At 43.2% G+C, this 25,043-nt stretch overlaps 1 protein-coding gene across 1 annotated transcript; it reads right to left on the bottom strand.

Annotated features, from left to right (window-relative positions):
* Positions 1–3,229: 3,229 nt before the first annotated feature.
* On the bottom strand, positions 3,230–19,765 carry PLPBP (pyridoxal phosphate binding protein). The gene is made up of 8 exons (XM_080830718.1): positions 19,632–19,765; positions 17,879–17,986; positions 17,765–17,800; positions 17,048–17,123; positions 8,049–8,183; positions 6,304–6,446; positions 5,719–5,817; positions 3,230–4,592 (listed from the first exon to the last, which is right to left on the bottom strand). The coding sequence occupies exons 1-8, from the start codon at positions 19,728–19,730 to the stop codon at positions 4,461–4,463; spliced, it is 828 nt and encodes a 275-aa protein (XP_080686844.1). The 5' UTR covers positions 19,731–19,765; the 3' UTR covers positions 3,230–4,460.
* Between the last annotated feature and the right edge of the window lie 5,278 nt (positions 19,766–25,043).

The following is a 25,043-nucleotide window of genomic DNA, read 5'->3' as shown; positions in this document are numbered from 1 at the left end:
TCTTCCCTTAGAAAAAAGCATTCTCCTCTAACAGGACGCTGGCCCCAGAAACTTGAGCCCAGAGCCGTGCCCTCTCCTGCCCTGTATCCCCTGTATCCCCTGCTCCCTGGTACTTACACCCTCCACCCCCCCCCACTCCTGCAGACTAGGGGCCTGCCTCCCCCAACCCTAGGAGGTTTGGCTCTAAGACAGGTCAAAGGGCCTTGGGGAGAAGGGTCTTTGCTGCCTGGGAGCTGGCTCCCAGCTTAAGGGGAGAGCTAGGTCCTGGGTCTTTTGTTGCTGCGAAGGGGTCAGGGGGGTGGTCAGGAATGGGAAAATGAGGCAGGACAGGGGACCACTTATTTTCCAAAGATAGTCCTTCTCAATCCCTCTTGGGGCAACCCCCAGGCTGCAAAGAGCCCAGCACTGTGGATTTTAGTGTTGGGTACACAGGTGAGGAGGCCAGAGGAAGTACAGCACCTCAGCTTCGAGGGGGGCTCAGAGGGTAGAGGACTTGGGATCTTCCCTTCTCGGGGCTGTCCCAGCCTGGGCTCTGGGTCCTGTTCTTGTCCTGCCCCACAGTAAGTGCATCTCCACACGTGGCACACTGTGCAGTGCCTTCCCCCGCGTGCTGACATCTCTTTTCTCCCCTCCCTCCCCCCAAATAGGTTTTTAAGTGACTTTGCTGTCAGAGATGCTATTCTGTTTGTTTTTCCTTCTGACACTAACTCTCTGGAGAGTTTCTGGTCAAGAGAATTATGTCGAGGCTGCAGATTGCAAGAGAATTGCGCCTAATGGGGAACAGACAGACAAGACACCTTTCAAGTCCAGCCAAGTTATCCCCCCTCTTTCTCTCTCTCTCCCAACTTCTCATCTTCCCTTCTTGGCTTCAAAGTTGGCCCTAGTTTATGCTAGTTTCTTCGGTACAGCTGGTGAGTAAGGTCACAGATTGATTTTATTTGGGAGATTGGCAGCTGGGTCAGGCTTTGCTCTGGAGCCAGAGAGCAGGGGAGCTGGGCTGGGGCACGGGCGTGGCAGGCGCTGGCAGGAAGTGCTGGGGAACCCCGGGAGCCCCAGCTTGGAGAAGACACTCAGGTCCCCAAGGGGTGGCTTCTGCTCCTTTGTGAGCTCAGAAAACATCTTTTTAAATACAAGAAAGGTGCCAGAAGCCCCCTCCCCTTTGTCCCTAGCATATTCCATTTCAGCTCATCTGTGCTGGACTTCACAGGGAAAAGAGTGTGAGCTCTGAGGTCCCTTGGGCCCTTGAAGGGATTTTAGGAACTGAAGGTTAGGGCCCCCTTATCCTGTGACTAGCCACCCAACTCCACAGGGCCCCAGTGGATGCTCGGTGATACAGGACTGTGTGTACGAGGAAGCCCCTTTCTTTACCTACATGCTTCTTGAGGGGAGAGGGCAGATTCATAAAGCTTCTTGGTGGACAGTTTGGATTCTTTTGCCCTTAGTCATGAGGCTGATGTAATAGCGTTCAAGTGATTTCATGGTAAAGACGGTCACAGTTCCCAGAGCAAATCGGTTCCAATTGCACCGCCCGCGACACCCACCCTTATCATAGCCCTTCTGATTGGTGGGCGAGTCCTTCCTGTCCAGAGCTTTGGTGCAGGGGTGTCTTAGGTTTTGGAAATGGCCCATTTGAGCTCATTTCTCCCATGTAGCCACGGGGAACAGAATCATCTGCCAGTCTGGCTCTAGAGGGAAAAGGGCACAGCTTGGCATGATTGGGGCCTCGCAGCAGCCCGTGGGATAGTTTGAATCCGGAGAGGAATGTGTGTGTTAGGGAAACAGGATGAGAGAAGGGGGAGGCTAATTCCACTCAGCCTGGGTTTAATTCTCTCCTCCATGCTCATCCCCACTGCTTGTGGTTTCAGAGTTTGTTCTGCATTAAAGATGTGTCAGTTCTCAACAATTATAATAGACTAAAAACATACATTTCTGTTTTGGTAATACACTTCTCTTAACTTAAACCTATAAATCTAAGAATATGCCGTTTGGCAATTGTTATAATAAGCCTGAGGCGACAGAAGATACCGGTGTGGTGTAGTGAAGCTCTAGACTGGGAATTAAGAGCCTTGAGTTTCTCATTTTGTCACCAACCCAGAACCTTCTGGGGGACTCAGAGCCCTGTCCACAAAGGGACGCCACCATGTCGCCGAAATTATCCCACCAGCTTTTGTGAGGGCAAAATTCAAGAATATAGGGGAGAGTGCTTCACGGGCCAGGCATGTTTATAAAAGGGACAGGGAAGAGTTGATTTGAGTAATTAAGAGATGCAGTGGTTGTAATCTCTGAGGATGTTTGCAAGGACAAAGACATTCTGGATGATTGGGAGCCTTTGAACATCAGAACCCTCTGAGGCTGGTACTAAGCAGTCAAGGGCCTGGGTGGCTGATGGCAGGGACAGAGAACACTAAGCCACATGGTCGGTCTGTCCCAGAACAGCAGGCTGTTGTGACTCAGGAACTTGCTGTGGATGCTATCACCCATCTAATGAAAATCTGGGAGGATTCTGACCTGCTGCCTGTCACGTGTACCAAAAATCAAAGTCACCATTTTGCTGGCTTTTCTCTTTGCCAAAGGTCCTGGCCTGTTGTGGGAACACTGGACAGACCTACTTTAGTTTCCTTTCCTTATCTGGATTTGACTCAGCCTCCTCTGGCTTGCCTCCTTCATTGTTCTCAATCTGGAGGCACAATCCGGAGAGTTCTTTATTAAAAAGCTTAGACAAGTTCACTTTTCCCAGTTCCACAGCCATCCTCAGACCCCTATCCAGTTAGCAAAGAAATGAGGCATCTGGAAGAACCTAGTGGCTTTGCAAGAGTCAGCCCTATCACTTGGAAAAAAAGATGTTCTCTTTGGCCTCCTTTCCTGCCCTCTGAAGGGGTGAGACTCAGGGTGAGTGCCCCTCCCAAGAAATGTGCGCGGTGGAGCCCCAGTACTTGCCCACGGGTTAGCCAATGTCGCCACCTAGAGGCCACCTAAAGTAGAGGTTCTTGTGGCAAGAGGTAAGTAATACTACCTTCCTTTTGTGATTCCCGAAAGGCCAACATTTCATTTTCTTGCCTTTAGAAGTTCAGAATTCTTCTCTCATCCACGGTGTGGCTTTGGCTGCATCTCTGAGCCAGGGCAAGTCCTCTTCTAAAGCTGGGCTGGCACCGTGTCAAGTAATGGGCACAGTGACTACCTGTTGGCTCCATTGGCTCGCTCCTGTTAGACTCACTCATTACACCAGGTCTTAAAAAATAAATACTTTAATTGCTTTGTAATCGGCACAGATGGTATAATTCAAACTCACATTTTTATTTAACACACTCTGAAATATCATGTTATAGCTCTGATTGAAAGAATACAGGCATCATAATGGTTTTAAGTTTTACAAAATTACATTCAGCAGTAGCAACAGGTTCTGAAAGTTATTTCGTGAGATAAAAGACTGGGGCTTGAACAAAGACTGTTATGAGTATCTGAGAATTGTGCTTTCTAGTTTTTGAAGCTCCTGCTACTTTATTAACAACCAAGAAGTTGCAAAATTCTGGCTTATCAGTACAGCAGGGGAGGGAAGGGTATAGATGGACCTGGAAAATGCTCTGCAGGGGTGGGAACCTCAAAGCCAGGCCTTGTTGAAACTCTGAGCCTGAACTGGCTTTGAAGGAATTTCTGGGAAGCGATGAGATTCACTGGTCTTTGATAAGAAACCACCATTAAGAGGATTATGGTGTAGAAGAAATCACAGCATTAAATTTTCCTCACTGGAGAGCCCAGGGGAAAAAGCTCAAAGCCCTGTCTCTTGAGGAGGATGTTAGAAAGGCTCAAACCCATTTGTTACCTGTCATTTTCAGGGTCAATACCACAAGGTGGCCAAAGCCATAAACTCTCATGAGCCATGATTTGGGTTTGGAGCACTGCCTTGAGCCAGTTCCTGAAGTCACCTGTACTGCCATTCTAGAGCACAGATAAATATTTACTGGGTGGGGTGGAAACTGGGGACAGCGATCACTGCTCCAGAGCAGCAAAGACAATTAATTACTCACTAGGGGTTTGTGTGAAGAGAATTTTCTATGAAAGGGGACGACAAATGGGAATCCCTCTCACTCTGGTGATTATAGGCATCAGTGGCCACATTTTAACCTGGGGAAGGCATTCATGAGTTGGTTGTTTTTCCTGGGCAAGATTCAAAACTGAACTCAATTCCTGGCTATTGACTTGATATCTGTTCTGCAGAAATGTCTGGATTTCTGAGATCCAATCCAAAGCCACTACCTGAAGTGAACTTCTTGGGTGAGATACTAAGTAAGTACAGATGGTTTCCATCCACACACGTCATCATCAGCACGCTCTCTGAGGGTCACAAGGAGAGCACGGCTGTGCTGTAGCATAGGGAATATCGAGACGGAAATCCAAGTGAGTGCATAGTTCCTCCTCCTGGACGGCCCCGGCCCATGCACCACTGCTGGCTGTGCCTGGCCTCAGTGTGCCTGCGCCACATCCATTGGTGCCTTCAGGTCGGCTGCCGACTTGTCCAGGGCAGGCTTCTTGGAGTAATCTCGCTCTCCAAAAATGGTGCTTCCTACTCGGACATTCGTAGATCCTACTTCAATCTGCGGGAAAGAAGAGAAAGTACTGGGGCCGAGTTTGAAATAAGGCAGCCAATGCTGAAGCCATGCCTGTCGCTGTGGTTCACGAGGGGTTCTATGAAGAACGATGATAACGCAGCTGAAGAGGGCTATAGGGCAGTGGTTAACCTTGGGATGATCCTACCTCCAGGGTGTGTTTGAGAAATCAGTAAGCCTGTCCGTGGCTGTCACCATGATTAGGGAAGACAACTGCCACTTATCTGGGGCCGGAGTGAGAGGTCACACTCTGACTGAGACACGGTGACACAATGGACAGGTCTCACAGCCCACAGCCCTTCCTGATGCTCCATGATTAGGCAGATGAGAAAACCTCCTCCTGGGGCGCCTGGGTGGTCAGTCAGTTAAGTGTCTGCCTTTGGCTCAGGTCATGACCCCAGGGTCCTGGGACTGAGTCCTGTATCAGGATCCCTGCTCAGGGGGGAGCCTGCTTCTCCCTCTGCCTGTGGCTCCCTGGCTTGTGCTTGTTCTCTTTCTTTCTCTCTGACAAGTAAACAAAATCTTTATTTAAAAAAAAAAGAAAATACCTCCTCCTGATTGTTTGAGCACAGGACTGAATTCCATCACACTTATAAACACAAACTATTTTTGCACTGTTTCGGTTTATGTGATTTTCCAAGAATGCAACTACTGGATGCACAGAATCAAGTATCTACTTAGATTTTTAGCACTTTATCAAGTTATTTACTATTCCAAAAAAGCATATATAATAAACTTTAAAAAATTATAGTTTATTTTATTTGTTTTTAAGTAATCTCTACACCCACTGTAGGACTTGACCTCATGACCCCAAGATCAAGAGTCATGTGCTCTACTGACTGGGCCAGCCAGGAGCCCCTTCTTAGTTCTTTAGAATCCACTTGGAATCGTATTGAGTTAAAAAAAGCTATGTGTCAAAGCTATCATTTCTATACATTTAATTTCAAAAAAGAAGGGGGTGGGGGATGCTGGAACAGGTGAGAGCCACTGCTACTTGGGACCCTATTGCTACGATGAGGCATTTTCAAAGGTTTCTCTGACAAAAACCACTCCCTGCTGTGGCCTTTCAGACCCTCCCCTTGAGGTGGATAAAGGCCCCCAGGGGGACACTCACAGCATGCTGGAAGTCCATGGACATGCCCATGCTCAGCTCAACCTGCTCAGTGGGGATGCTCAGCTTTTTACACAGCTCCTCTCGGAGGGACAGTAACACCTGATAGAAAGACAAGTGTGACATTTATTTCATTCCTGCCTTCTCTAAGGATGCCTGAAAGTGGCTGAATCTGAACATCTCTGCCAAAGATTATCGATTCCTTGTGGTTTCAAGGCCTGTCAAAATTTTCAGAAGTTACCAAAAGAGTTTTTTTTTAGCAAATGCTCCTACTTTCACAAAAACAAAAAAAAAAGCCCCCCAAAACAAAAAAATATCATCAGCCATTGGAAAAGGAAGAAAAGAACTGGTTTTCTCTAAAGACTCTGTTTTAGCCAGGTTCAAGTGGGGCTGAGAAAGGTCTGTGGGGGTTTTGGAAACTTATTTTCTCCTTCCCTTACAAGAAGAATTCAGAAGAGGGTCATAACCCCTGACAGGCAATATCTGGGATGTCTCTGAAGTTTATCATGGCAGCCTGTCCTGCAACAGCATTTCACTAAGATGCTTCCTTAACATGCGAGCAATACCCCCATCCTTGGCCCCCAGTACCTGGAAGTCTGGATTTGGTCCTTGACTAAGATCATGGCCAAAACTTCCTATGGTCATGAGCCCCACGAATTCCAGGCTGGGGCACTTGGCATTTATGTGTTCCACCACGGCTACTGTCTCTGAAGGCAGAAGTCCATGTTTACCTTTACAAAAAGGAACAGAAGACACTTGTACCAACATGTCTGAAGCAGCCAGAGGAAGGCTTCATTTCCATCCCTTCCTTAAAAAGGAGGTGACTTTCGGGCTAGAGGACTTCTTGGGAAAAAAATAAAAAGTATCCTTCAGTCCTAAAAAGTAATTTTATTTTGGTGGCCTTTGTTTATGTTGCTTCCCTTCTGGTCAGGAATTGAGTATTAATCATCTCAATCTCTGTGATCTGAGCTGAGAACAGCTAGAGCAGAGGGAAGAGAGAAAAACACTGTCTTTCTTGGGACACCAAGAAGACTTACATTGTCAAAATGCCAGATTCACCAGGGAATTCTTTTCCCAGCTCTGGTACATCTATTGTTTCATTAATTTATTAGAGCTGTAAATATTTTAAAATAAAGTATATATCACAGTTTTCACTAAGTATTTGTAAAATTTAATGGAACTTGCTAATTAACAAATAGAGGAGGAATCTGTAGCACATGATTATTTGTTATGCCGTTATAAGGAATATGGATGTTCTCTTTCCCTCATTTATCAAATGGAGATGCTATGAATGTTCACTTTAATCTTTAATTACAGCCCAATATAGCCAATTATCAAGAAATGCTATCATAGACTTCACTTGGAGCCAGTTTCAGACATACCTATACTGATAACATAATATATAATCTAGGTGCATTCAGAAATAAAAATTGTTACAATTTACAAAACACTTATGTGTCAGGCACATGTGCCAAGTTCTAAGAGCTCTTCACTTAATACAGTAACTATGCAGTAAGTACTCTTATTGTCTCCACTCTAAAAATGAGGAAACTGAGGCACAGGGAGGCTCAGTGCCTTGTCCAAGGTCCCACAACCCTCTGGTGAATCTCGGGGCTCTGCAGGTCATAAGTAAACGACCAGTCTGTGAACACTTACTGTTAACAAGTGCTAACAAGTGAGATGTGCAGGCTTCCCTGCCAGCAGCTCTGCCCACGTTACCACTTTCAATCCTGACAACACCCTCTGACGTAGGCACCACTGTGATTATCACAGTGATTATCATGGTCCGCGAAGGAAACTGAGGTACAGAGAGGTTAGGTAACTTGCCTGAGGTTACAGTGCTGGAACGTGTGGGAGCTCAAACCCGAGGTCTGATTTCAAAGCTCCTGCTCTATTCACTAGGTTACAGTCAACCCAAACCCCTTAAAGGTATTCATTAACTGGCGTTCAAGTGACTTCCGTCTTTTCCCTCCTAATGTAACATTAAGTAATTTTTTTAACACCTGAGTGTTACACCTGTAACTGTGCCATCTCCTTCAGGAGTGATGGATTTCTAGGAATTTTCAGGAGATTGAAGTTACAGTTCCCTTCTTGGCTTGTCCTATTCTGGGCCACCAAAAAACTAAGAATTAACAAACCACAATGTAAGAAAGAGATATGTGGACTGGCTTAGATGTCATTGTACCATCTAGATCCTACAGAAAACAGCTTACTTAGAGGCCTGTGATTCCCTTCTAGACCCTTAGCTATCAGATCCTTAGGCCTGCCATTCTTCCTGACCTTCAACCATACTAAGGGGAAGAAAAATCTACAATTCAGGTCGGGTCACTTACTCTCCTCTCCACTGGTATTAACCTGGACCATAACCTTTAACCTTTCAGGAGAACTTTTTTTCTGCCATGAACTGTTCACTTTGTCTGCCAACTTCACAGAATCCACTGTTTCCAGCATGAAGAGACTGGGGACAGCTGAAACGAGAAAGAGGCAAGGTAATTCTTCATTCACCGTACTGTAGCAAGCAACATACAACCAATCTTTTTGACTTGGTGGATGAAAGAACGATTTCCCAGAAAGAGAACAAGACAGACTTATGCTCAGACTTATGAGATGGTTTTACTAGATGTCAGTTTGAATGTCAGCCCTCTGCTACCTCATTGGAAAGGATCCATCAGGGAAACAGTGACCTGCTGCAACCAGGAGGCACATGCATTCAAGAGGGCTGGCAATTGTGCAGATTCGCAAGAGCAGGCTTGATGGGACTATACCTCAGTTCACATGCAAGAACCAGGTCAAGATGACAATAAAGAAAGGATAACTTTGGAGGCCCAAGTGCTTCCCTGGCAGGATAACGCCATGTTCTTAAACTGTGGGACAGGGGTGCTCTCTTCAAAAAGGACGACAGAACAACAGCTAAGGGAGATGCTGACACCATCGAAACCATCTCCTTTTCCAAAGATGCATGTGATATGAAATATCACTCTTGCCTCAGATACAGAGTGAAGACAGAAGCAGCGACATCAGCAGCTTGCTCTCGTCAAACAGGCAATCTGCTAACCAGTATACATGCATTACTGCTTTTCAATCTTTACTGTGGTTCATGAAGCACTATTATTACCTCCACCTTACAGATGGGGAAACTGAGGCTCAGAAAGGATAAAGTTTATTCAAGTTTACAAAACTAACAAATATTAGAGCTGTGATTTAAATAATGGCAAACTCCATCATATTTTTTTGAATATTTATTTGAGAGAGAGAGAGAGAGAGTGTGAGTGTTGAGGGAGAGGGGAAGAGGGAGAGGGACAAGCAGACTTCCTGCTGAGCAGGGAGCCCAACATGGGGCTTCATCCTAGGACCCTGAGATGACCCTAGCCAAATGCTCAGATGCGTAACCATCTGAGCCACCCAGGTGCCCCACGACTCCATGTTTTTTTTTTGTTTGTTTGTTTTTTTAAGGTTTTTCACTTATTTATTTGTGTATGTGTGAGAGGGAGAGGAAACAAGTGCGTACAAGCAGGGAGAGCAGCAGGCAGAGGGAGAAGCAGGCTTCCCGCTGAGCAAGGAGCCTGATGTGGGACTCAATCCCAGGACCCTGGGATCATGACCTGAGCAGAAGGCTCAACTGACCGAGCCACCCAGGTGTCCCATGACTCCATATTCTTAATGTTGAATTTGAGCTTAGGCTTTCATTTAAAAACATATATACTTTAAAAAGAGACCAGGGGCGCCTGGGTGGCTCAGTGCGTTAAGCATCTGCCTTCGGCTCAGGTCATGATGCCAGGGTCCTGGGATCGAGTCCCGCATCGGGCTCTCTGCTCAGCGGGAAGCCTGCTTCCCCCTCTCTCTGCCTGCTTCTCTGCCTACTTGTGATCTCTCTTTCTGTCAAATAAATAAATAAAGTCTTTAGGAAAAAAAAAAAAAGACCAAAAGCAGATATGCTTGATGTGGAGGAAAAAAAAAAAAGCAAACAGAAGCACATGCAGTAAAAACTCAGAGCCTCTCACCCTAGAAACTACCACTATTACCACTGGGCTGAGGATTCTTCCAGATCATTTTAGTGTATTTCCTTCCAATCACATAGACACCCCCCCCCCAGATGTATAATTTCCTTGTTATTTTTTGGAATAACATATAGATGGGATCATACTGGTTTTTTTCCCCCCCAAACCTTTTATTTTTAAGTAATCTCTATACCCAACGTGGGACTTGAACTTATAACCCTGAGATCAAGAGTCACACACTCCACTAACTGAGTGAGCCAGACACCCTGGATCATAGTAAATGTTTTATGGGTTGCTTGCTTCCAGTTAGCAATACATGTTGGAGATTTTTTCTACATTAGTACCATAAATCTACTGGTACTTTTAACAACTGCAACATTCCACAGAACAGATGATCACAATTTCCTTAACATTGTTCTTATTAACCTTGGTTTTTTTTTTTTTTTTTTTTTTTTTTTTACTACAAAACCAAAGCTTAGAAACAGATCTTTGTGCACATATACAAGTTGCTATAGGATACATGAGTACCAAGAACTGAAATTACTAGTTAAGGACAAAGTACAATTAAAACTGTGTTAGATACCAGAAAACCAAAAAAGCCCTACCATTTTGTAATCTTCCTGGCAAAATGTGGAGTGCTCATTTACTCCTGCTCTCAAACATTGGATATTAGCAGACTCTCTATTTTTTGCACACCTGATTGGTGAAAAGTAGAATTTATTATTGTATTTTGCATTTCTCTTACTGAGGATAAGCATTTTTTGTTTGATTACTGGTCTTCTGTATATTTTATCCATATAAATGGCCTGTTCTTAGTTTTTCCCTATGTTTTTCTTATGCATTAAAACATTCTTTAGGGGGGGGTGCCTGGGTGGCTCAGTGGGTTAAAGCCTCTGCCTTCAGCTCAGGTCATGATCCCAGGGTTCTGGGATCAAGCCCCACATCGGGCTCTCTACTCGGCAGCGAGCCTGCTTCCTCCTCTCTCTCTGCCTGCTTGTGATCTCTGTCTGTCAAATAAATGGATAAAATCTTTAAAAAAAAAAAAATTCTTTAGGGGTGCCTGGGTGGCTCAGTTGTTAAGCAAGCATCTGCCTTCGGTTCAGGTCATGATCTCAGGGTTCTGACATTGAGTCCTGCCTCAGGCTCCTTGCTTGGTGGGGAGCTTACTTCTCCCTCTGCCACTCACCCTGCTTGTGTTCCCTCTCTTACTGTCTCTCTCTGTCAAATAAATAAATAAAATCTTAAAAAAAATTCTTTATACATTATGGACATTAACCTATTCCCCTTTTAAAAAATATTATTTTACTACCAATCTGTGCTTCCCTTTTGCTTTGACATACGGAAAGCTTTAATTTTTGTGTAAGCAAATGTGCTAATTGTTTCTTTAATGGCTTTCAGACTTTGTTTTATTTAGAAAGGTCTTTCACCAGCCTGAAAAAGTAAAAATATCTTCCTATTTTTCTTCTAAAACTTCATAATTTTGATTTTCAAGTTAAGATTCTTTAATCTTGGGATGCCTGGATGGCTCAGTTGTTAAGCATCTGTCTTTAGCTCAGGTCATGATCCCAGGGTCCTGGAATGAGGCCCCGTGTCGGGCTCTCTGCTGGGCAGGAAGCCTGCTTCTCCCTCTCCCACTCCCCTGGCTTGTGTTCCTTTTCTCGCTCTCTCTCTCTATCAAATAAATAAATAAAATCTTAAAAAAAAAAAAAAGATTCTTTACTCTCACTGGAATTTACACTGTGAGGAAGGGAATCTAATTTAATTATTTCTCCAATAAAAAGCTGATTGTCTTGCTGTCCACTTATTAAGTATAAATACGCTCCCTACTTCCCTCACACCTAATATGAAATAGCTTTAAAAAAATAATACAATAGGGATGCCTGGGTGGCTCAGCCGTTAAGCGGCTGCCTTCGGCTCAGGTCATGATGCTGGAGTCCTGGGATGGAGTCCCACATTGGGCTGCCTGCTCAGCAGGAGGCCTGCTTCCTCCCTCTTCCTCTCCCCCTGCTTGTGTTCCCTCTCTCGCTGTGTCTCTCTCTGTCAAGTAAATAAATAAAATCTTAAAAAAAAAATAATACAATAGACTTCTGCTTTTCGACAAGATGAAGTATAGGGATCAGATTTACCCTCCCACCTGAACATTGAAATGGACAAAATATATGAAACGGTGATGTAAAAGAACTGAGTATCATGCAATGAAAGATAGTGATCTCTGAGGGATGAGAAACAAATGAAGTGAGCCCCACAACTGCCCCAGCTAAAGTTTCTAGAATGTGGCACGGGAAAGGCAAACGCAGGAAGAGTGTGGACCCGAGTTGAAGACAGGAACCAAGAATCTGGAAAAACTAAGTAGCTAGAGTTCACAGGGCAGAATTTGGGAGAGGAAAGAGCTGCACCCAGAGAGACCACTGGTGAGTTGTGAAGGGCTCCCTTCCAGAACTCGGCTGGGTACAGATCAGTGCATGCATGTAAGGAAATCACTCCTGGCTCAGGACAGAACTGTTTGAAAGGATTAGAAGAAACAGAGCCTGATGTTCACAGAGGGGATGGAATAGTGCCTATTCCCACCAAACAGGCTTAGGATTCATGGGGCACCGGGTAGAGTACATGGAGGGCCTTATCTCAGTAATAGGGAATAATTAGCCCTAAATTGAGCTCTGCTCTAGGCACATCAACTAATCTTAAAAGCAAGACCTAAAAAGATCAAACTGTCCCAAGTAAGTTAGCTGTGTTCCAAACAAAGGCTCAAAAATATTTATAGGAATATGAAAATGACCAGCTCCCAAAAAGAAAATTCACAATGTTTGGCTGTCCAAAACAAACAAAAAACCAAAAAACCCCCCCAAAACAAAAATCAGACACTCAAAGAAGCAGGAAATATGATACGTAATGAGGGGTTAAATCAATCTGCTGAAATTGCCCCAGACTGTCAAAGATGACAGAAGATGATAGAATTAGTAGGCAGCACATTAAAACAGTTACTGTAACCGTGTGCCATATATAAAAAATATAGAAGGCCATGGAAGATATAAAAAGACTCAACTGTCATGAAAACCACCATGTAGGAGATGAAAAATCCACTGATGGGATTAATGGCAAATTAGACAATGCTAAAGAAAGGCTTAGTTACCTTGAAGAAATTATCCAAAATGAAACACAGAGAAGGAAAAAAAAAAATAAAACTTAAAAGAGCATCGGTGGGCTGTGGGATCACCTCAAGCAGACCAATACGTAACTGAAGTCCCCAAAGGAGAAAAGAAAGGGGGAGGCAAAAAATGTATGTGAAGAAACAATAGTTGAAAAATTTCTAAACTTGATTAGAACCCCAGATCCAAGAAGCTCAATGAACCCCAAGCACAAGAAATGTGAAAAAAAAAAAAAAAATTACACCAAGGCATATCATAATCAAATTGCTCAAAGTCAGTGATAACAAGAAAACCTTGCAAGTAGCTAAAGAAAAAAAAAACACAACATGTTACATACAGAGGAACAAAGATAAGGATGACATTATATTTCTCATTGGAAACAGTCTAAATAAAGACAGTGGAGCAATATCTTTAAAGTATCGAAAGAAAAAACCATTAAGCTAAAGCTCTATGGTCTGCAAAAGTACCTTTGAAAAATAAAGGTGAAGGTACAAAAAAGTTCAATGGAAAAAAATGAAGTGGCACCTCCCTTTTCCTTAGGCTATACATAAAAATTAACTCAAAAAGACCCAAAGGTAAGAGCTAACATGATAAAACTCTCAGAAGAAAATAAGAGCAAATCTTTGAGACTCTGGGGGCATCTAGCTGACTCAAATGGTAGAGCATCCGACTCTCCATCTCAGGGTTGTGAGTTCAAGCCCCATATTGGGCACAGAGATTACTTAAGGAAAAAAAATCTTTGTGACCTTGGATTTCTTAGCTATAGTAACAAAAGCACATGCCACAAAAGAAAAAAGAGATAAACTAGAGTACGTTAAAATGAAAGATTTCTAGGCTACAAAAGATACCATAAAGAAAGATGGTAAAGATACCAAAGATGGTAAAGATACCATTCCCATGGAATGGGAGAAAATATTTGCAAATCATATACAACATAAAGGACTGGTACCTAGGATATATAAAAGAAATTTTACAACTCGATAATAAAAAGACTCAATTAAAAAACACACAAAGGATCTGAATAGACATTTCTTCAAAGACGATGTACAAATGGCCAATAAACACATGAAAAAATGCTCAACTTCATTTGTCATTAGGGAAATGCAAAAATCAAACCACAATGAGATACTATTTCACGTATTTTTTATTACTCCATTTTATCTTCTTTGCTGACGTATTAGCTATAATTTTCTACTGTGTTATTTTATTGGTTGATTTATTTTATTTTTTTAAGTAAGCTCTATGCCCAAGTGTGGGACTTGAACTTATGATCCAAGTGTGAGGCTTGAACTTATGACCCTGAGATCAAGTTGTACGCTCTACCAACTGAGCCAGTCAGGCACCTTTATTGGTTGCTTTAAAGTTGAACTTATACACAGTCTACCTTAAAATGATGTCATACCACTTAATATAAAGTTTAAGAACCTTATATTAGTGTACTTCTGTTCTTACTTTCCATTTTGTATGTCACAGTTTCAATGCACTTTACTTTTTCATGTTATAAATCCCATAATACATCATTATTTTTGTTTATATAACATATTATACTAATAGAACAGAGAAAAATTAATGAAACTAAAAGTAGCTATCAGAGAAGACTGATAAACCTCCAGTCAGATGGATTAGGAAAAAAAAGAGAAGACAAATGACCAACATCAGGAATGAGTTGACATCACTACAGATTCTACAGATATTAAAAAGATAATAAAGAGATATTACCAACAACTTAATGCTCATAAATTCATTACTTTAGATGAAATGGGCAAATTCCTCAAAAAACATAAAGTAACACAGCTCACCCAAGAAAAAACAGATTATGTGAAGTCTATTAACAAAACTGAAACTACAGTTAAAAACCTTCCTACAGGGTGCCTGGACGGCTCAGTTGGTTGGGCGACTGTTTTTGGCTCGGATCATGATTCTGGAGTCCCAGGATCAAGTCCTGCATCAGGCTCCCTGCTCAGCTTCTTCCTCTGACCCTCCCCACTATCATGCTCTCTCTCTCAAATAAATAAATAAAATTTAAAAAAAAAAACACCAAAAAACCCAAAACCTTCCTACAAAGAAACTCCAGGCCTCACTGATGAATTCTACCAAGCAGTTAAGGAAGGGACAATACCAATTCCACACAAACTCTTTCAAAAGACTGAAGAAGTGGGAGTACTTTCCAGTTCTTTCTATTAGGCCAGTATCATTGTTATTAAACCTAAAAAAAGATATTATAAGAAAATGACAGCCCAATGTCCCTTTTGAATGTAGATGCAAACATTCTAAGCAAAACTTAACAAATCAAATGCAACATTACAGTAAAAGGATAATACTGCCTGACCAAGTGAACTTATTCCTAGGAATGCAGGGGTAGTTTAACATTTGAAAATCAATAAATGTAATTCAACATGTTAATAAGCTGAAAAAGAAAACCACAGGATCATTTCAATGGATGCAGGGAAGGCATCTGACAAAATCTAACATTGATTCTTGATAAAGCCTCTCAGCAAGCTAGGATTAGAAGGGTAAACTCCCCTTCTGATAAAGAACATCAAAGGGCACCTGGGTGGCTCAGTGGGTTAAGGCCCTGCCTTCAGCTCAGGTCATGATCTCAGGGTCCTGGGATGGAGCCCTGCATCGGGCTCTCTGCTCAGCAGGGAGCCTGCTTCCCCTCTCTGTCTCTGCCTACTTGTGACCTCTCTTTCTGTCAAATAAATAAATAAAATCTTAGAAAAAAGAAAAAAGAAAAACATGCACGTGCACTCGTAGCATTTCTATTCAATACTGTATTGGAGGTATTAGCTGGTATAATAAGGCAAGAAAAAGAAATAAAAGGCACCCAGATTGAAAATGGTCTTTGTTCATAGGTAACATGGTTGTCTATGTGGAAAATTATATGGAATCTGCAAAAAAAACCCCAACAAAACCCCTAGTAGAGTAAGTAGAACTTAAAAAACTACTACGAATGGGGTGCCTGGGTGGCTCAGTGGGTTGAGCTTCTGCCTTCGGCTCGGGTTGTGATCTCAGGGTCTGGGATCGAGCCCCACATCGGGCTCTCTGCTCAGCGGGGAACATGCTTCCACCCCCCCACCCCGCCTCCCTCTCTGCCTACTTGTGATCGCTCTGTTAAATAAATAAATAAAATCTTTAAAAAAAACAAACAAACTACTAAAATCTAAAAAAAAAAACTACTAAGAAACTACTAGAATAAGTAGAACTACAACATGAGTTTAACAAAGTTGCAGGATAGAAAATGAATATATAAAAATTAATTGTATTATAATTGTATTATATTAGCAACAGACAATCAGAAATTGAAGTAACAGCATCAATAATAGTATCAATAGATAGCATCAAAATATAAGAAAAACTCAGATACAAATCAGACAAAAGATGAAATCCTGCACAATGAAAACTACAAAATATTAACTAAGAGAAGTTAAAGAAGACCTAAATAAATACTGTGCTATACCCCATTAATGTGTTGGGAGATTCAGTATTTTTACTATGTCAATGTTCTCCAAATCGATCTAAAGATCCAATGCAGGGGCGCCTGGGTGGCTCAGTGGGTTAAATCCTCTGCTTTCAGCTCAGGTCATGATCTCAGGTCCTAGGATCAAGCCCCACATCGGGCTCTCTGCTCAGCGGGGAGCCTGCTTCCCCTTCTCTCTCTGCCTGCCTCTCTGCCTACTTGTGATCTCTGTCAAATAAATAAATAAAATCTTAAAAAAAAAAAAAGATCCAATACAATCCTAATCAAATACCTGGCAGAACATATGTTTTATTTTGGTAGAAACTGACAAATTGGTTTACATGGAAATGCAAAGCATCTAGAATAGCTAAAATGACTTTGAAAAAGAAGAACAAAGTTGGGGACTAACAGTACTCAATTTCAAGAATTATTATAAAGCTCCAGTAAATCAAAATAGCATGCTACCAGTGTAAAAGTAGATAAACAGATCAGTGGAACACAGTAAAAAATCTAGAAATAAACCCATGGATAGCTGATTTTTGATAAAGGTACAAAGGAATGCAATGCAGAAGCTGCTCTCCGTATGAGGCTTCCTCCTTATACTAAGAATTCTCTTCCCAAAATATCCAAAACACAAATGGTGAATTATGTTCCCTTTGCCACAGAAAGTAGTATAAGTAATATAATGGTAGAGAGATTTTGTCTCCATATTTAGAAGTTTATCTTACCCATCAATTTGTTGACATTTTGTTTCTGTAGGTGGCCAATGAAGTGCCATTTGATCTCAGGACACAAAGACAGAATCTGAAGAGAAAAAGGTAACCATGTTTGACTTAGAATTTATGAAGGCCTTGCTGGCTCAAATACCTTACATATTTCCTTCTGTCTTTTAATGTCTATCCAACAAACCACTATCACCATCGTTAGCCAGGCTCTAAAGGACACTTAGAGAAAAACCCAAGGCTTCTACTCTGTTTCTCTTGCTTGTTCCCATCAGCTCCCTCCTTCTTTTAGATATCATCCATTAAAGATGAACTGATTATGGAGTACCTGGCTGGCTCAGTCAGTAGAGCACATGACTCTAGATCTTAGGGTCATGAATTCAAGCCACACACTGGGTGTGGAGCCTACTTCAAAAAGACAAAATAAAACAACAACAACAAAAACAAAGGATGAACTGACTAAAGCTTTCAAACCTCAAAAGGACCCAGGATCACAGCAAGCTCCTAAATCACCACATCCAAAAAGCTGCAGAGGAGAAAACTATAGTCTTAGTTTTAATAAAGAAAGAAAGTTTAGCTGAGAAATATTTGGAGTTCAAGATGATTACAGACATTTCTACTGCCAGCTGATCATCCTGTAAAACTCAACCACCAAAATGGGTCTAACTTTCAGCTGAAGGGCCAAGATTAGACACAGACTCCAAAATTCAGATATCCACTTACTTTAGGATTTGATGCTTTTTCTAGCAGTTCTTGAACCTAAAGAGTAAAAACAGAACGAATCAGAAACCTGGCAATCACGACTCTTCCAAAGGCAGACTGGAAAAGGACTCTTACATAGTTCTCCCCGAAAGTACGCTGGCCATGACTGTAGGCTTCAATCACCATGTCTGCAGGTTTGGTTTTGCTAACTGCTACTAGCCGGGGCTGGATGGCTGGGAGATCCTGCCAAGAGGGAAAGAGTCAAATGAGTGAATGTTTAGAAATATTATCCCAGTAAGTTCTATAAGATGGATCCCATAGAGTCAATTGGCATAGGTCTTAACTTGACATTAGGTAAGCTCTGTTATTTCAATACTGGAGGGAGACCAGTATCAAATGTTGATTGAATGTCTTTCAAATGTAGGGCATCCGAATCTAGTGTGTTAGCTGCTTTATTTTATTTTTTTTTAAAGATATTAATTAATCATTTGAGAGAAAAAGAGAGAGTGAGAGCTTGCATGCACAAGTGGCAGGGCGGGGGGGGGGCGAGAGAGAGGAAGAAGCAGACTCTACTGAGCCGGTAGCCTGATGTGGGGCTCCATCCAGGAACCCTGGGATTATGACCTGAGCCAAAGGCTGACACTTAACCCAATGAGCCACCCAGGCGCCCTGTGTTAGCTACTTGAACATCTACTCTCAGGAGAACTGGGAAGGTAAGTAAAAGCAGTATTTCCTTAAAACGCAGTCTTTAACCAACTGCATCAGCATCAGCTGGGTACCACTCCAGACCTACTGAATCTGAATCTCTGCGGCTGGAGTCTGAGCATCTGCTTTTTACACAAACTCTCCAGATGATGCTCTTGCACACTAATGTTGGAGGTTTAAGAATCACTTCATTAAGGGAAGGCATTACCCTCTCACTAGAGGGGGTGCCCCTGCTGGCTTCTGAAACTCCACAGTTAAGTTCTGGAAACTCATTCTGGTCCTGATATATTTGTGACATGTATTAGGGAGAATCACTGAGAATCACAGAACATCAATGTCAGCAGGGAGCTTAAAGCAATGAGAGCGTATTCCATTGCCTACGGCAGATGAGGAAACTCCGGATCAGAATAGTTAAGTAACTTAGTTCAAGGTAACATCTTATTAGTAGCCAAGGAAAGACTATAGCAATCGAGGTCTTCTGCCTCCAGGACGTTATTCTGAATTCTGACACCATCAATGCTTGATCAGAGAAACTCTGACCTTTCTGTTCAGTTATGTCTCACTCCACACCACCCAGCTTAAACTTACAAGGAGGGGAGCAAATACTGACGCTTGATCTAATTAAAGTCCAAGAAGAGACAGAATATAAGGCGGGGGGAGTCTCCCTTAAAACTGCTTGGGACTGAATGTCAGTTCCCTCCTGCCCCAAACGTCCTAGCGCAGCTCTGGTGTCGACAATTACTGAGCAACTGCTAGCTGTTAGACGCTGCCGCACAAGCGATCTCAGGAGACCTGGCCCTCTCTGGGTGCTCTTGGGGACGTCTTCTCTTGCATGTTCTGGGCACCGGACCTGCGCTGCTCCCGTCCGCTAAGGCTGTTGACTCCTAAACAAGGCGGGTGGGCAACGGCCGCGATGTCGGGGACATCATTTTCCCGGGTAGTGGACACCTTCTGCTCCAACGGAACCAACCTCCAGAAAACCTGTCCGACTCATCGCGAGGTCGCTGAGGAAACCCTTCGCTAGCCTTGCGGGGGCTCTGCAACCCGCGCCGACGCCTGGACGGCTGGACGGCTCCCGCCCCGCCGGGAGACCCCCTCTGCGTCACCGTGACGACCCATTCCCATGCAGGTGTCCCCTTCTCAAAGCAGCCGCCCACAGTCCCCACGCTGTCTCCCTCCTCACCCGCGGCCGCCGCGCCACCGCCTGCTGCACGCGCTCGTTCACCGCCCGCAGTGCGAATCCGACTCCCAGCTCCGCCGACATGCTGCCAGCTCTCCACATCCCCAGGGACCTACGCCGAGAGCTGACCCCCCTCCGCCCCCTGCACCCCCAGGCTGAGACCGCTTTCCGGTCCCGCCCAGCTCGCGTCTTGTGTGGTCCAATCGCCGCTCACCACCGAGTCGTCTCACCCAATCGACACTGGGTCGGGGGCGGGCCGAGGGCGGGATGGCGGGCGGCCCCGCCCTACGGCGCCGGCCATCTTGGAGAGGCGGCTCTGGCCTTCCTGGGCACCTACGGGCCGGGCTCTGGACGGTGGGGCGGGGGTGTGGAGGCCCTCTGGAGGAGTTCCGGTGCCCCCCGGCGAGCCTTCCACGTCCACGATGCGCCTGAGCCGCCGCCCCCACCCCTGTGGGACCTTTCTGACGGGACAAAAAGAAAAAGCGTGTTCCGAGGTTCTCGTCCTTTTCCAAATGCGCCCCAGATTTGCTCTTCCCTGGCGTTCAAAGAGCTGTGAACTGAGATTTGTGCGCGGGGACCAGGACTCGAAGCTGTTAGAGCGGAAGACGTGGCTCTGAGTGTCTCAGATGAGTCTCATGAGGAACCGATAAAACTGTTTCTGAAGAACACGGCCTGATCCAAATGCATGTTTATTTCTTCTTGTCATCCTTGAAACAGTGCTGTCCAATAGAAATATGCGAGCCACACAAGTAATTAGGAATTCTCAATGGGCACATAAAAAGTAAAACATTTTCATGAATACACTTAACTTACTATCTCCAAAGTAAGGTTTCATTATGCAACCAATAGGGACACTTAACTGAGTTTCTTTGAAAAGATTTTATTTTTAAGTAGTGTGTACACCCAAGTGCGGCTTGAATTTAACAACCCGAAAATCAAATGTCCCATGCTCTACCCATTGAGTCAGCCAGGCGCCATGAGATTTTGTTTTATTGTGCTTGATTTACAAAACTCAGTGTGTGGTTTTGATTTACAGCCTGCCTCAATTCGGGCTATCCGTACTTCAAGAGGTCAGAAGCCGGCTGTGGCTAGCACTGCCTTACCCGAGGAGAGCACAGGAAGCTTTAGACGGTCTAGCATGACCTCTGCACACATTCAGTCCAATTCTTGAGTGTCCTCTGTGTCCAGCTCTGCGAGAAGGAGCCAAGCAATATAAAGGCTAACACAGTAAAATAGAAAGTTTGATAGATGGAGAAATAGTAGGTGCTGTGGGTAGGTAGAAAGAGATCAGTTGTGTAAAGGAAAGAGGGTTTGGCTGTACAGTTGAAAGATTTTCAAGCATTTCAACTTAATGAAGAGGGATGCTATTATGTTGGAGAAAAGGCCAAAGTTTATTCCTCAGGTTGTCTTGGGGCAACTCGGCTTACTTTGAATCTTCAGGAAGTAAAGGGCAATATTCTTTCTTCTCTCACCATCTTCTCAGAACCCAGGACCTCAGATAAAATCTCTTATGTTGTGCTCTGGGAAAATCACTTTGGAGCAGAACCTCGGGTACTTGCCATCAAGGACGACTTTTTGGGAAGTTTCTCTTTTACTGTGTACAAGTAACTGGGTTATCTGTAAATTAGGGTTGCCAAAGGCATTAGTAGTAATTGTGTTCAAATAAAATGGCTCTGGACTTGATAATTTCTACTCCTGACTAAATGACAACAATTAAAACATGATTAGAACAGCCTTTCATGGTGTGAATAGTTTGCTGTAGAGACAGCGAGTTGAAGGTGCTAGGCAGCGGTCAGTGCCTCGAGGAACAAAGGGGATTACAGTAACCAGGACACTGGTGAAGAAATGTATAGAGGAAGGATTGGGTGAACATGACATACTTAAAGTGATAGGGTACTTCAAACACACTTACTTATTTATTTTTAGAGAGGGAGGATGCAAGCAGGGAGGGGCAGAGGGAGAGAGAGAATCTTTCAGCAGGCTCCACACCCAGCAGAGCCTGGTTCAGGGCTGCATCCCACCACCCTGCAATGACTACCTGAGCCAGAATCAAGAGTCAGACGCTTAACTGACTGAACTGCACAGGTGCTCCTGAAAAACATTTTAAAAACCGTAACTACTTCATCAGATTTAACGGATGTACATACAATCCAGGGGATAGGTTATTATGACAACAAGCAGGAGTCCTCATTTAATAGATTTCATTTGCAAGGTCAGGTGTCTTCTTTGAATTTTAAGGTCAATCTCCCCCACCCCCATTCCCCATATTGTACCTGTGTGTGGCTCCCAAAAAGGCATCAGAAGAGTGACTTAAGATTTCAAGTTAATAAGGACAGTGGTGCCAAGATTGGGTAGTGGTGGCATAGGGCTGACGCGCATTCAATCTTGGTTTCCTCACTAAACTGTGATCTTGGATAAGTTACTGAAGCTCTCTACTTTTCATCTATAAAATGGAGTCAATATCTCCTTCAGAGGTGCAACGGGGATTAATGGAGAAAACATTTGTGAGACAGTTAGCAGAGTGCTCCGCCAAAGCAAGTTTAAAGGTTCAACAAGTGGTAGTTCCCCCACCCTGCTTATCTATTCAGTCAACATCCATAGGGGCATTTCTCTGTAAAGATAACTTGGGGGAAGACCAGGATGCGTAACACAGGCTTTACTGTGGATTCATTTCTAAGATGCTTCTCACCTCTAACATTCTATAACCTTATGAAAATGGAAGTAAAGACAAAAAGATCAGGGGGACCCCGGTCTCATCATTTCACATTTTTCAATGTCTTTACTTCTCAGCTATGCTTCTGAATGAATTTTATTCCACTTTTTTCTCCTTATTTTCGTTTTCAGTTTCTTCTCTTCCACTTCCTGGGATATCAACCATCTCATTTAACACTTCATTCTTCCCTAATCCTTGAAAAATAGAGGTCCACAATCACTTCCACACCTGTAACTGTCTTCAAATTGCTCCCCACAGTTTGCAAGGACAAAGAGGAAGAGAGAAAGATTAAAAAGCCAAATACCCAAAGGAACAGATTTTATAAATAATCTTATAAAATCTAGTATAGTTATTCACCATCAATGTCATCAAGTATTTAAAACATGCGCCTCTGTTGTCTGAGGCCCTGAATTATGAGAAAACCGTTCATGCTTCCTTCTGAGCTTACTGTGATTCTTTTGGGAGATAAAAAAAGATAAAATAATAGAAAATTACAGTTGCCTGGTTACTTGGCTCTAAAGAGAAATGGAGAAATAAAGCCCATGTCCTAATTCAAATGAATTGAGGTAGAGAAGCCATGACAACAATCCCTCAGCAAACATACTGTCACATTTGGCTTTTGAAATGTGAATGTAGATTCTAGAACCACAGACCTGGGCAGAACCTTTAGAGAACATTTGATCTTTCATATAGAAAGAATGACATTGAAACCATCCCAAACAGCACAGACCCTCCCCAATTTCTGAAGACCGTCTGAGAAGGGCTTCTTTTTCCTTTTTTAAGATTTTATTTATTTAACAGAGAAAGACACAGCAAGGAGGAAACACAAGCAGGGGGAGTGGGAGAGGGAGAAGCAGGCTTCTGGCCAAGCAGGGAGCCCAATTCGGGGCTTGAAGTGGGGCTCAATCCCATGACCCTGGGATCATGACCTGAGCCGAAAGCAGACACGTAACGACTGAGCCACCCAGGTGCCCCTGGATTTACTTTCTATTTGCATACAACTACTTCTCCTGATTCCAAATTTTAGCCAATCTTACCTTAAGTGAAATCTTTTAAAATACTCTATTGTGCAAGCTAATTTCCTCTTCACTGGTCTCAGAGGAGCTAGAGAATACCTAGCCAACCCTTATGCAACCTTTATAAAGTGAAGTCATTAAATTCCCCTTCCACCTTTTATGGGGTCAACTCATGGGTTTTATTTTTTTTAATTTTTAAAAAAGTTTATTTTTTGAGAGAGAGAGAGTGAGCAAGAGAGAGACAGACAGCGTGAGCGGGGGTGCAGGAAGAAGAGGGGGAGGGAGAAGCAGAATCCCCACTGAGCAGGAAGCCTGATGTGGGACTCATTCAAGGGGGACCCTGGATCATGACCTGAGTCGAAGACAGACACTTAACCAACTGAGCCACCAGGGCACCCCTGGCTTTCTTTTTTTTTTACTTTTTGAATTTTGGTTTTAACATTTTGTTTTGCTAGCCTCCTCTTAAAATCTTTTTTTCCCAAACTGGAGCCCCAAACTGGGAATTCCTCTCAAGAGGGCCAAACCTGCTTCATTTGTACATAGGACATTTTTGTATTATGTATGTATTCTCAGTACTGTTTGCTATATTCCAATATTGTTCCCTTTTTCCTCTCTGCGCTACGCAACCTGTAATCTTAACTCTGTTATCCCATTTGTTCGATTTTCCACTTAGTGGTACCCACTGAATATTTGTGTGCTTTCTAGCCTGTTTTCCCAGATGACTGAAAACGTTATACATGGCAGACCCAGTGCTAACCCCTTCACACACAGAATTTCATTTAATCCACTCAACCCATTTCAGAGATGAAGAAAGTGATGTTCAGAGAGGGTAAAGAATTTATTTAAGGGGTGCCTGGGTGGCTCAGTCATTGGGTGTCTGCCTTCAGCTCAAGTCATGATTCCAGGGTCCTGGGATTGAGCCCTGCATTGGGCTCCCTGTTCGGCAGGAGGCCTGCTTCTCCCTCTCCCACTCCCCCTGCTTGTGTTTCCTCTCTCGTCTCTGTCAAATAAATAAATAAAATATTTAAAAAGAAAAAATTATTTAAGACCATACACATAGGAAGTGGTCGAGTAGGGACCTGAATCATGACAGTCTAACCCCGGGGACTACATTCTTAACTTACCTATTCAACTCTAAGTTCATATTGTGTATGTAGTGGCTCACACACCGACAGAGAAAGTTTGAGAGCACCATTAAAAGCCCAAGAAAGCCTGGGCTTGGGTTGCAATGTTTGGCAAATAAAAATACAGGCTATTCAGTTAAATGTGCATGTCATATAAATAATTTTTTACTATGTCTCCTGCTGTACTTGAGACATACTTATACTAAAAGTTATTAGTTGTTTATACGAAATTCAAATTAGACCAAGCCTCGTGTATTTTACTTGGCAGCTTTAGGCTGGGCAACTTTCCAGAGTAGAGACTGGGACTTTCTAACTGAATTGGTATCAAAATGAATTCTGGGTCAACTGAAATGATCTCTACCCTTTGGGCCAGAATTGCAGCAGTGAATGGATTCTTTAAAATGATCAATTTCCATAGCATCTACCAAGAATCATGCCACGTTTACAAATTAGTTGTTTATGTTTCTACATTAATAATGGGGATATTCATCTGAATATATTTTTAGGGTGATCTTGCACTCCACGCACTAGGGAGGGATGTTTTATTTCTTTGTATCCCCTA

This window comes from Martes martes (genome assembly GCF_963455335.1).
Source record: "Martes martes genome assembly, chromosome: 2".
NCBI classification, from domain to species: Eukaryota; Metazoa; Chordata; class Mammalia; order Carnivora; family Mustelidae; genus Martes; species Martes martes.
Note: the sequence above shows the minus strand (reverse complement) of the source record. Positions and strands in the feature narration are given on the sequence as shown.